Below are 13,355 nucleotides of genomic sequence, written 5' to 3'. Positions count from 1 at the left end.
TTTATTTATTATATGTAAGTACACTGTAGCTGTCTTCAGACACTCCAGAAGAGGGCGTCAGATCTTGTCATAGATGGTTGTGAGTCACCATGTGCTTGCTGGGATTTGAACTCAGGGCCTTCAGAAGAACAGTCGGTGCTCTTAACCACTGAGCCATCTCTCTAGCCCCCTACATTATCTTATTTAGGGCTTTACTGCTGTGAACAGACACCATGACCAAGGCAACTCTTGTAAAGACAACATTTAATTGGGGCTGGCTTACAGGTTCAGAGGTTCAGTCCATTATCATCAAGGTGGGAGCTTGGCAGCATTAGAAAGATGTGGGGCTAGAGGAGGTGAGAGTTCTACATCTTCATCTGAAGGCAGCCAGGAGAAGACTGACTTCCAGGGAGCTAGGAAGAGCCCAGGTCCACAGTAACAGGCCTGGTGCAGCAGAGCCACACCTCCTAATAGTGCCTCTCCCTGGGCCAAGCATATACATACCAGCACCAACAAGAACACAAAACTGAAGAAAATTCAAAGTAGCTTTTTACCTTCAAACTTTGAAGCCTCATGTGTTGAAGTCCCTAGTGTCCCTAGTGTCCCTAGTGTCTCGGATGTATTGCCACAGGGCTATTAACTAAGGCAAAATGAGGCCATTCTCTGATGTATTGCCACAGGGCTATTAGCTAAGACAAAATGGGGCCATTAGAGCAGATCTTACCCAATTGGAATGATGTCCAATAAGAAGAGATCAGGGCGTGGAGGTGTGCAGAGATAGCCACCTGAAGACTGGTCGAGAAGATGCCACCTGCTGGCCAAGGAGAGGAACTAGCTCTGCCCACAAGGCTCTCAGGCTCTTGCCTCCAACCCTCTGTAAGCCAGTCTGGCCTTGAACTTGAGGCCTTCAGTGCTGGGATCACAGGTGGGTTCTCCATGCCCTGCTCTCCACACCTTCTATTAAAGGATTTACCTGGAAAAGCAGAACCATCAATAAGGTTCTGTAATAAGTAGGAAGAGCTAAGGGGGAAAACTCAGCCAAGATGCAGGAGATGAGGTCAACACACAAAGCCGGTGATGTTCTTATAGACTGCCAATGAAGAGCAAGAGGAAGTGAAGGGAACAGTTCTTTTTACAATAGCCTACGAAGAAGCAGAAGCCGACGAATAAGACTAACAAGGTGGGACAAGCCTGGGACATTAAAAGCCGTGAAAGAAATGAAGATAGATCTAAATAAATGGGAGGGTATTTGAGGATTAAAAATAGGAAGGGTTTTAAATTTTTATTTGTTAGTTAATTATTGATTAATTAATACTTTTATCATTTATTAATAATATATGTTTATGTGCACAGATGCATGTATGGAGGTCAGAAGGCAACTTACAGGAGTTCTTCTTCTACTCTGTGGAACCTAGGGTTCAAACTCAGATTGTCAGGTGGAAGGTGGAGGGTGGAGAGACAGGAGAGAAGGAAGGAAGGGAGCGAGGAGAGTGAGCAGAGTCCAGAAGCCCACACTCATGTTCATGCTGGAGTGATTTTAACAGTAGTGCCATGTCTCTCTGTGTGGAGAAAAATAATGTTTGCACAGCTGGTGCTGGGACAGCTGGGTACCATCAGAATCCAGTGATCCTTACCTCACCAAAAAATAATAACATAAAATTAAATGAAATAAATAAAATCAACCCAAATAGATCCACAGTGTCGTCTCACGAGCTAAGCAGTAACTCAGTGACACATTCCTCGGCTTTTAAGGAGGAAAGCGGCTTAATTTTCAGTTTTTGTGCTTGTTTGTTTCAGATGATGCCCTTCAAAGAAAGCCACTTACAACCAGCCCAAACCTCCTGTCCTCACTCATCCAGACCCTAACCTTGCTGGCTGTCATGCTAAATTCTGCCTCTAGGGGCGCTCCTCTCTGCAGTAGAGTTTGGGATTGAGGCTGAGCCCCACCTACTGCCCTGACATAGGAGCTCAGCCTCCAAAGTGTAAGTCTCTCCCTTACCCTCCTGCCTTGTTTAGAAAGATGAGGTGTGGGACTCTCATTTCCTCTTTTCCTGGCATACCTGAGCCGTTTCTTTGGGGTAAACCCACTGTGGTCAGTTACCAAACTACAGTTGTTACAACACAGGAGAACTCCATGGACCTAGATTTGGTGATGGTGTCTTACACCAGAATACAAGCAATAACAGAGATCCCAGACTTAAGAATAAAAACCTTAAGTCGGTTGTGGTTGTGCTGACCTGCAGTCCCAGCACTGGGGACAGGCAAGCAGGAAGAACATGAGTGTGAGTCCAGCCTGGGGTGGAGTGGCTCATGAGGAAGAGCACTTACTGTACAAACAGGACACATGATCATAATCCCTGTGCCCAGGTAAAGCACCTAGAATGTGCTGTCTGTAAGCCCACCTTTCCATCCTCCACAGGAAATGTCACCATCCCTCCACAGGCAATGTCACCATCCCTCCACAGGCAATGTCACACCTATTATGCAGATACTCTTCACCCCTCCCCCAACCCCTGACAATCTTCCCTATATCTCTACAAATTCATATGTTCTGGATACTTTGTGTAAACAGAGCCAAGCGGTTCACACCTTCTGGGCCTGGCTTCTTTCACATATTCTAGGGTGCATCCCAAGTCATGACCATTCAGCACTCTGTTCCTTTTTATAACAGAACCATATGGCATTGTGGCATGACATTAGGTGAATCAGCCTTCCCAAGGGGGCCGTCTCTTGTACAGGTGATTGACAGGCCTACCTAACTCTTCAGATGCAGAAGAGAGGACATTAATACAAAGCGTTCTAATCTCAGGATTAGACAGATTGCCCTGTCTCTTCCAAGGCCAGGGGTATTATGTTCTTTCTACTAGGCTTTAAGTAGTGGCAAACTGGATGTTTACCAGGAAATGGAGGTGGGGACTTCAAAGGAAAGTTCCAGAAAGGAGCTGCACCTTGCACTGAACCATCTCCAAAGCTGGTAAAAGAACAGAACGTCCGAGACTGTGCAGAGGTTACAGCGCTGCAGGTTCAGAGTTATTGTAATTTATCTCAGGATTTCTTTACCATCATAAATAGCCATTCCATGGCCACTTCTCTGATCTATCATCCTGTGACTAACAGAATCGTTAGGAATGCATTAATAAAACCCTAGCTTCCTGCAACCAGAAACCCGTGAGTCATCAGATTCCATCTGGAGCCTATATCAGAGGTGTCCTGAATTCACTGTAACCCCTTTCCTGATGTTTTCACCAGTGTGTTTGAAAAGTACCTCAATTTAGGACTTTCTTGGTTGTCAGTATAAAAACTTCATCATATCGATACATGGAACTTGATGTTGTTTGGTTTCAGACTCTGGGTATGTATGTATGCATGTATGTGTGTGTGTGTGTGTGTGTGTGTGTGTGTGTGTGTGTGTGTATCTGGCTTGAATTGGCTCATTTCACTGGCAGAGAAATAACTTATCAGATGTAACCTCAGGCTTTTCCCAGACCATCCTCATTTGTATTTGGCTTCAGAATAAACTCTCTTTTATTCCGTTTGAGGTGAGAGCTGAATTTTTGTGTGAACAGGTCCAAAGCTTCTATAGTCTTCAAGGCATATGTAACCGATTTTACTGGGAGATGACTAGAGATGGCCACTCACACATTCACACTGAGTGTAAAGCCAATTGAAAGTCTTTATTCCAGACATCTGGGACCACACCCAAGTGTTGGGTACCTAGCTGTGGCCCTGAGGGGTGAGAAAATAGAGTTGTTGAAGACTGAAATCACATCCTGGCGTCTCAGGCACAGGAGCTTTGAAGAAGGAAGCAGTTTGAAGTTTTAACAGGAGCTAAGAAGATCAGTTAGCTAGCGGGGGTGGGGGTGGGGGTGGGGGGTGGGAGCTTGTTTCACACAAACCCAGCAGTTTTACTAAAGGCTGAGATAAGTTAGCTAGAACATCCTGACCTTTGGTTCCTAGAAGAAAGCAAGGTAGCTTTCAATGGATTCTCCATGAAGGAGATCAGATTCTAGTTAAACCTGGAAGTGGCCTTAGCAAGGGTACAAGATGGAGGACCCTCAGCACTGTCTTGCCTCATCACACAGATGGATGGAGATACAGAGCAAGTGTTTTCAGAAGCAAAATGGATTGACTTTTGTAAAGCTCTAACTCACATAAATAATAAGACAATGAGTACATGAAAATAGGCACGAGGCTGCGAAGGGAAGAATCTAGTGCTTATGACAGGCCATGAACCAGCACAAAGCATACAAAGCTCCTACAAAGACGCCTCCCTGTAACTGTGGAGCCTCAGACTGGCCACACACTGTCAGCTAACGTGGGGGAAGAAGATCACTACCACAGTGTGGAGCCAAATTTGAAACACACTTGATTCTGATTGGGTGCCATTGAAGACTGAGTAGTGACTGATATGCTTTATAAAAAGAAAGAGCAAACCAGGGATATTTTTAGTGGAGGCTCAGTGTGGTGTGGGGGAGGGGGTGCTTCTGTGGGCCCATGGTGAGGCATCCCTTCCCCTGAGGTACCAGCCACAGAGGTACAGAATAAAGTTTATTTAGGGCATGGGAAGGAGAATTGGGGAAGTAAAGTCAGAAAGAGGAAGAGAGAGAGAGAGAGAGAGAGAGAGGGAGAGAGAGAAGAGAGGAGTATAGGCCAGCTATGAGCTCATGGAGAGAGAGGGGGAGGGGAATGGGGAGAGAAGGGACAGAGGGGGAAGAGAGGAAGAGAGCAAGAAAAGAGAGTGAGGAAGGTTAAGCAGTCCCTTTTATAGTGAATCAGGCATCCCTTGCTGTTGCCAGGTAACTGTGGGGCAGGGCCTAGAAGAAATGCTAACACTGCCCATGCTCCTAGACAGCTCTCCTAGAGCCCTGCAGGAGTGGGGCTGCTCCCTACCCTAATCAGGCTTGGGCTTACTTAATTCCACAGAGACAAAAGGCCAGGAATGATAAAGTCAGTCAGGTTTCTCTTTCCTACCAGAGAACTGTCTTCTTAGAAATCATGCAATTGGCACTTGGAAGTCCCCTGCCCCCAGTGTGGCACTTCCTAAACTAGCCCTTTCCTCCTCTGCCCCTGACTCAAGCAATACAATCTAGACCCTCTATTTCAATAAAGGAACTGTCCTTTTACACAGTCTTCTGAATCATTCATACCCACCATCCCTGCAACACCCTGCTCCCAGCTCCTCTGCATCCTGAGACTGCAGCCCATGGGGGAGAGGCAAGGGGCATTTGGAGGAAGTACACTTAGTTAGCATGAAATCTTTGCTATATGACTCTAGATGGTGAGGGAGGCATATACGACCTTGGCTACTTAACAGAGGTCATAAATTCTCTGAGGAGGGGAATGGGCATGGCTAATGTTTGACCTATTCAGCATGACAGTAGTCAGGCCTGTGGCTGAACTGGAAGGCAGGAGAGAAGGCTGGGTGTGTATTTGTCTTGCATGTCGCTCTCTCTGCAGAAGGCCTGGCTTCTCTAACACAAGCCTGGCAACATCTGGTCCCTCTAACTCTAAGAATATTCAAGTACACTGTTGCCCTCTCCATTAAGAGTTAACTCAAGTGGCCTGTCAGTAATTTGGGCAGGGATCCACCACTGAGGGAAGTAGATCCCCAACAGTGGTGGTGGGTGGAAAGTGGAGGACTCATGAGAACCCCTAGTTTAAGACGTTCAGAGAAACAGTGCCCTACACTGTGGTTATACGGCCTTTTCCTTCAAAGAGAAGGCGATGGCCCCATTGCCATCCTGGAGTAGGGATAACGTTGGCCCAGGAGCCCTGGCAATGGAGACAGAAGAGCAAAACTCCAACAGGTCTGTGATACTGGGCAGAGCTCTCTACACTCAGAAGGGAGGACTGCGACCTGTGGTTCCAGCCATCAACCTTCCTCCATCCACCAGTGGTCTCAAAAGATGCTAGAATATAGAGGAACCAGAGGAGTAACTGAAAGAGGGACTCCATGACACTGCTTCCACGATGGGGTGAGACTTGATGGTGACTTAGCTGCTCAGAAATTACCCATGTCCTGTAAGTAACCTCGCCTATCCTCTGTAAATCACCTCCATCAACTCACTGGGTGGTGACATTGGGAGGCATTGTCACTTGGACCTTTCATAGATGCCCTGTTTGTTTGCTGTCTGCTGCTCTTTGCTTCACATACACTTACTTGTTCATGCATGAGCCAATGCCTAGCACAGCATGTGAAGGAATTACAAAGACGACTTTTCTTTCTTGCTCTCTTCCTCCTACCACTGTGCTGGGTTATGCTGTGTTGGTAGCAAATGTGGTCTGCTTGCATCATAGATTCTAGGGTAACAGGGAAGGGATTTTGTAATGGTCGAGGGTAGAGGCCCTGGAGTGTAACAGAATTTTAACAGAATCATTATGTCTTGCATGAATTCTGGAGGGTTGGCCTCGAGGATCTGAAGCAGTCTTCAGGTTTGGTATTCAATTCTGGAAAGGCTGACTCCCCACTGCTCCTTGAGAATCCTGACTTCAGCCTGCATTGTTTCTCTTTCTTCCATCAATCATCCTGTGTAACCCAGAACACTGACACTGGAGTGTTACATCTGGAACCACCCAGAACCGATAGAATGAACAAGACCCTTGTTTGAGCCCTGTGGCTTCCATCAGGAGAATCCTCATGAAATTGTCTGAGCCTCTGACTCCATTCACTTTGCAGCCTTGCCTACTAAAGTGGATGCACTCAACTTCACTCATTCTGTGGCCCATTTCGGGACTCAGTTGTCCCCTGAGCATAGCTGTTCTTTTGCTGTGGTGTCATCTCAGGATGATCTTCAGTGCAGATCTCTTTCTATGCCCAGCCTTCCTACTCTAACCTGTAGCAATGTCTTGCAGACACTTAAGTGGGGCTACTTACTGGGCTCTTAGCTCCATGAGGTTAGGACACTCAGAATCTGGCTTGCTCTGAGGGCCCTGAGAATCATCTCAGGGCTGGGTCACAGATGCCATCAATATTTGGCTAATTAATAAGGGTTTTAGTTATTAGAATACTATGCCACATGGTGGTAACATAAGGAACAGGGAGTCCTTTGTGGGACACATTGGACTAGGATCTCATAGGTGAAGGGACAGGGGACATACAAACTGGAGCAGAGAGAATGAGCATGTGGCTTCTTCCTGGAGGCTTCTGGGCAGCAGGGACACTGGGGTCATTCATCCTCTGCATAAGACTGCCTGTGCCATGACAAGCATCCCTGGCTCTACCTACCAGATGCTAATAGCACCCGCAGCCCCATACATCACCCAAACACATCAGACACTGCTTAATAACTTCCATCCCGGTTGTTGTAAGTTCTTCAATCAGGACTCTCACTCTGCAGATACAAGACCATGTTGGGAGTTTGCTCACCAAAATCAGTCTCCCAGTATTTGTCAGTTGTTTGACTGTTTATAGGAAGGAGAGCCATGGGCTCCAAGCCACTGCAACCCGTACCTTCTATTTAGAAACAGGAAAAAGCCAGGTGGTGGTGGTAGAAGCAGCTACTGAACACCTTTCATAACTGTGTGTTCGAGCCAGCCTGGTCTACCAAGCAAGTCCTAGGACAGCCAAAGCTACACAGAGAATCTCTGTCTCAAACAAACAAACAAACAAACAAACAAACAAAAGCCAGGAAAAGGCTGAAAAAATTGCCTCCTTCCATTGCTTTCTGAATGGCCAGGAGAAGCCAACCATGGCCCCTGCCCTTCTGCCCAATTAGTCCTCCTGCACCATGGTCCCTCCCCAACTGAGTGGTCCTCCCTCCCCAAAGGCTATCTATCTGGTTGACCAGGTCACCTACAAACCTTGCTAACTCTTAAGCAATAAACATGCTGGCCTGGAGGAGTTAAGCCCTGAAACCCCTCCCCTTTCAGGATGCCAGCTGGGAGGAGCTGAGGGAAACTACAGGACTTACTGCAGTCCACATCTGAGAGACCTTGTCACTGTGCCTGCAGCCTGGTCAGAGAGGAAGTAAGCACTGGTGTCAGGAGGGAGCTGCTAGGGGGCAAAGGGAAGAGCCCTCAGGATGGGGCTGTGGGTGTGAGTGTGGGATGAGGAAGGAAAAGCTGGGTGGGTGGAGGATAAGAGAAGTAGGCAGACATCTATTCCTTGAGGAAAGCTGTGTGGAGGGTTGGAGGGAGAGAAGATTGGATGCCTGAGCCATGTGAGAGCCCAGGAATGTGATTGTGTGTCTATTAACTGACTCCCCCTTCCAAGGTTTTATCTGTGCACTCCTTCTGTGAGGATGAACAGTTCTCATGCTACGAAGTCCTGTGTGCTCATCCTTCTTGTGGCCCTACTGTGGGCAGAAAGAGGTGAGATAGAAAATGAGAGAGGGGCAGGAGGGTACAATGGAGATGGAAAAGGGCCTCAGGCTTGTGGGGACACCTGCACTTCCATTGTGTGCCTCGTGCCCTGGGTGTCCTTTGGTCAGGGGATTGGGGATTGGCTTGTGGTGGGTGAAGCCTCCAGTGCTGGGGTGCTTTACTGGGTTTGTAAACCTGCCAGCGCCTGCCTTGCAACCACCACCACATGCCAGAAGGACTCTTGGACGTCACTACCTCTGCCACAAACCCTGGCCTCCAGAGCAGCCTGTCCTTGACTCTACCCTGCTGCCCTGGCCTCCCAGTCAGGACACTGGCCTGTGTGCACACAAACTGGCAGAGGCTTCTTTTCCTCCCCAGCTTGGAAATCAAGGGGTTTGGAATCCTTAACTCTTGGCATTTGAATTTTTCTTATGCCCAGCCCATGCCACATGAAAACCCAGTGCTAGAACTTCCCTACTCTAAGAGGTTCTGAGCTCTCAGACTCCCTATACTTCTAGCTACAGCTGTACTGTGGGAAGCCTTGTGGTGTGTGCTCTTCCCCCAGCCTTGAGCAGGCTAAACAGACTAATTGTTTCCCCCAGTTGATCTTCTGACCTAGCTGACCTAGTGGAGGGCTTCCTCCTTGCCGAGCCTACCCTTTCCTAGAGTAGCAGACTGCCTGCTCAGCTTGCTTTGCAACATAATCCGGCTGAAACAATGGATGGGACTGTGAGGTTTCCCTATATAAACGCAGAGCTGAATATTAATCTTTGAGCCTTGGCCAGAAAACTTTGTCCTGCTCTAGTCCTTCTAGACTGTCAGTCCTTTTTCCAGCTTCCCTTTCAAGTACCCAGTTCTCTGTGGCTGCTGGACAGCGACCATGGTCAACCTCAGCTTTGAGCTGGACTCTGGGAAGTTCAGTGCTCTGTCTTCTCCATTACCCAGGGCCAGCTGTGCAGGTGTAGGGTGGGACAGGTCAGAACAGTGCTTCCTGTCTGGTGGATCCAGTACATACTTACACAAGCATTCATGGCTTCAGCAGACATTTGGTATCTATGTCCTCCAAATATGGTGACTGCCTCTCTAATACCTCCTGGGGTGCAGATCTCTCCTGTGAGGCTGGCTAGCTGAGATAGCAGTACTGAGCATATTTGAACAAACGTGGCTCTTGGTTCACTTTTGCTTATGGCGGAGGTGACTGGGCAGTAATGTCCTTGCTCTGTCTCCTCCTGGCCTCCAGGAGGTGTAGGAGTAAAGACCTTGGAGAGGAGGGGTCTGGGCTAGGAAGGACATGCCCTACCCCTCATGTATTGGCTTCTTTCTCAGCTCAGGGGCTGGAGTGCTACAATTGCCTGGGGGTCCCACTTGAGACTTCCTGCAATTCAACTACCTGCATCTTCTCTGATGGACTCTGTGTTACTCAGATGGTAGAAAGTATTAAAGGTAAATTCTCTGTGGCCTATATAAAGATGGGTGATATTGGCTTTGGATAAAAGTAGGGTCTGGGAACTTATTGTGGATCATGGTTCCCCTCCCTCCATGTAGAGCTGTCCTGGGGTTGGAGTGGGACTCCTGCAAAGTGGGGGTTGTTGGGGTCCAGGGATGTGCTGGGATGTGGATCATCAAGCCGGACTGCCCATTGGCATGATAATGGTGTTCATTATCCCCTTCTGTTGCCAGTGTGGTCATGTGATATGCCCATATTATATATGTCTAGGGTCATGGGCCCATAGCATATATGTCTAGGGTCTCACTGGCTCACTGACAGACCAGGAGAGCTGGAAGCATCTAGTGAGTCTTTGCACATAATGAAGGAATCTGGAGCTAGGCTAAAAGGACGACATAGGAGTGTTGAAAGAAAGAGACCTTAGGGCATATCAGATCCTCTACAGTGCCAGTTTCAGGCATATCCTCCAGGTAGACAAGGCAGAGGCAGCCCTGCCCTGCTATCCAGTTTCCTGGTCCTGCCCACAGCCTGCCTGTCTCCTGGAGTAGGTCTCCTAGATATAACTGCCTGCGCAACTGCAAGAGTCTGAGAGGGTGTTTGCCCTTTCTGCTGTGCCACTGTGCGATCTTACACTGTGCTGTGTCTTTGTGTATGTGTGTCTTAAATGTGGGTACACATGTATGAAGGCATGTAATGTAATGTATGTAAAGCTCAGAGGACATCCTTACGACAAATTCTTTAGGCACAGTCTACTTTTTTATGCAAATGTATCTTGGATCTCCTGGAACTGAAATTTAAGATGGTTGTAAACCAACCTGTGGGGTCTGGGAACCAAACCCTGGGCTTCTGTAAGAGCAACAAGTGCTTTTAACTGCTGATCCCTGTCTCCAGTCCCAACCACCTTATCTTTTGAGACAAGATCTTTCTCTGGGACCTAGGATTTGCCAAGTATCCTGGGGGTGGAGAGAAGGGAGGCAGCAGAGAGTTCTCAGGACTTAGCCCCCGCTCCATCTCCGTCCACCTGCCAGCACAGAGATCATATCCAGCTCTCCCATGCTTGGCTGGCTCTTTACATGGTTGCTGCAGATTGAACTTGAGTCCCTAGGCTTCCATGTGGCAAGAACTTCAGTAACTGAGTTGCTTCCCTAGCACATTTCGTGTAATGACACATGTGTACACACGTGTGGATGTACATACCCGGGGGAGGTACAAGTGTATGGAAAGTTGATGAGAATTTACTGTGGAAGGGTCTCACACTGAACCCCCAAGCTTGCAGGTTGAGCTGGTCTAGCCTGGGAGCTTACCTCAGGGATCTCCATCTTTGTGTCCTGAGCACAAGTAGGCAACCATGTCTGTCCATCTTTTGATGTGCTCTTACGATCGGGCTGTGGTTTCCATGGTTGTGTGAACAAGCACTTTATCCACCAAGTCTCCTTACCAGCCCAAGGTTTTGATTTTCATTTTGTTTGTTATTTGAGATAGGGTCTCACTCTAGCCCCAGAATAGCCTCAAAGCCCCCATGTAGCCCAGTTTGGAATTGAACTCATAAAAATTCTCCTGCCTCAGTCTGCCAAGTTCTTGGATTATAAGTCTGAGCTACCATGTCTGGCTTCAACATGCCTTAGAGACAAGTCTGGACCATTCATTTCTAGTGGCATGTGGCCCAGACATTGGGATTGCATATTGTCCCTGCATAAGACATGAGCCACTCCCTGATGTCTTGCAGACTTTCAAAGAAGTAAACTAAAGAACCATTTCTGTGCTCCCATCTGCCCTGCTGATATTGAAAATTTTGACTTCCTGGGAACTACCCTCAACGTGAAGACTTCCTGTTGCAAGGCAGACCTCTGCAATGCAGCCGTTCCCACTGGAGGCAGCACCTGGACCATGGCAGGGGTGCTTCTGTTCAGCCTGGGCTCAGTCCTCCTGCAGACCTTGCTGTGATGGTCCTTCCAACGACCCCACCCTTGTCCTTTTACCCTCATGTGTAAGCACTGCTTACTGGAGCCCTCTAGTGATGAATTATGAGTTATAGAAACTCCAAGGTAAGAGTAGTGTGTGGAACACCTTGTGTCAGCTTTATAGCCCCTGCTGGGCAGGTGCCCCACTCCTTTCTAGGACTTTCAAATCTGTACTTCCTAAAATACCATTTTGTTGTGACTTGCTATTCTTGGCCCTGGAGGCACATGGCCAGCCTAGGTAAGACGCAGAATTCCAAGGTATTATGCCATCACCATCCACATATAAGTATCTGGGGTCCTGCAGGGCTCCCACATGGGCTGCTCAATGTCCCTCTGTTGACTCCAATAAACCTTGTTCTTCCAGCCAAGATCTCCATTTTTTCTTGCTACATCGAGTCCACCTAGTCCTGCCTGCCAGTTCACATCTCTGCTCTTTCAGCCGACCACAACAGTTAGTTCATGTTAGGCAGCTCAGAGTTGGGGAGACCACTTGGTTTGGGTGGGCAGAACTGGGGGGAGAGGTTCCCCCACTTCCAAAAAGCACTTGCTTGTGGTGGGGAAGCCCAGGAGATGAGCCCTCAATGATGGGTAGGGGCTTCCCTGTCAGATTCTTTTTCTCTAGAGGTGGAATCCATGTCCTGCAGGGGTTCATGCTTAGATCAGAGCAAACCTAGCCTCACACTGCCTCTTCTGGAGTCCTAGTCTATATTGGATGCTTTTACTGGGAAGGCCTGATTTGACCTATTGACAACCTGAGATCCATCATTGCTCTATATTTTGGGCCTTGAAAGCTTGCTGCCCCAGAGATGACCAGACCCTGTGTAGTTAACAACACAGGAGTCCTCACAGAGATGGACAGCACCCTGGAAACGTGGGTGCTATGGACATTACTCCCTGCTCTGGAGGTCCTGAAGATCTGCGATTGTGTCAAGGTGAAGATCTTTGAGTTAGAAGTAACAGTCAACCTGGGAAGCCTTGGTCCCTGTAGCCTTCTCCCCTGGGACAGGCATAGATCCAGGAATGTGGCCAAGGTGCCAGCTGGGACATGAGATTTGAGTCACGGGTAGGGATTCTAGAACTTTCTTCCATATTCGGCCTTGATTCTGTTGCAGTGTCTTCTGGCCTCTGCTTCCGAGTGCTGGGTTTGCAGGTATACACTCAATACCACCCTGGCAATTCTCTTTCTGTTTTAAAAGGCAGACTGCCCATGGCCTCACTGACTGAGGCCCTCAGGCCCTGCAGGAGAGCTGGCCCCAATGACATGGGCACAGGTGAGCTGGTCCTGACTCTTGCCATTTGCCATAGACAGGAGAGCTGGCCCTCACCCCCACCTGGGCAAAGCAGTAGAGCTGGCCTTGGTAGTTGAGTGTAGGTGAACTGGGGGGATGTCCAACACAACTAACTTCCAGGGCCAGATCCAGGTCTTAGTGTTGGCTCACCCCAGCATCTTCCCCATCTATGAAAGGCTGGTGCATATGAAGGTGCTGGTCCTGGAGATCCAAAGCTATAGGATCTCCATGACACAAGGTAACAGCATCAGAGAAAAATCCTGGAACAAACCCAGTATTGGTAGTGTATCAGAAGCCGCAGGTCTACAAGCAGAGCAATGACTCATTGTAATGATCATCTGTGAGCAATGATCAAATAGGCTATACTGTGTTTGAACA

At 48.2% G+C, this 13,355-nt stretch overlaps 2 protein-coding genes across 2 annotated transcripts in view; both read left to right on the top strand.

Annotated features, from left to right (window-relative positions):
- The first annotated feature begins 7,852 nt into the window (after nt 1-7,852).
- The window catches only part of LOC116073936 (lymphocyte antigen 6G-like), a 27,332-nt gene continuing 21,829 nt past the window's right edge, over nt 7,853-13,355 (top strand). The window contains exon 1 of the mRNA XM_031346303.1: nt 7,853-7,945. The gene's annotated coding sequence lies outside the window, so the exon portion shown is untranslated. The remainder of the gene's footprint in view (nt 7,946-13,355) is intronic.
- Nucleotides 8,198-12,048, top strand: LOC116073959 (lymphocyte antigen 6A-2/6E-1-like). The gene is made up of 3 exons (XM_031346349.1): nt 8,198-8,289; nt 9,607-9,723; nt 11,454-12,048. Exons 1-3 carry the CDS (start codon nt 8,220-8,222, stop codon nt 11,669-11,671), a joined length of 405 nt encoding a protein of 134 aa, XP_031202209.1. The 5' UTR covers nt 8,198-8,219; the 3' UTR covers nt 11,672-12,048.

This window comes from Mastomys coucha, unplaced genomic scaffold (genome assembly GCF_008632895.1).
Source record: "Mastomys coucha isolate ucsf_1 unplaced genomic scaffold, UCSF_Mcou_1 pScaffold11, whole genome shotgun sequence".
Taxonomy (NCBI): domain Eukaryota; kingdom Metazoa; phylum Chordata; class Mammalia; order Rodentia; family Muridae; genus Mastomys; species Mastomys coucha.
Note: the sequence above shows the minus strand (reverse complement) of the source record. Positions and strands in the feature narration are given on the sequence as shown.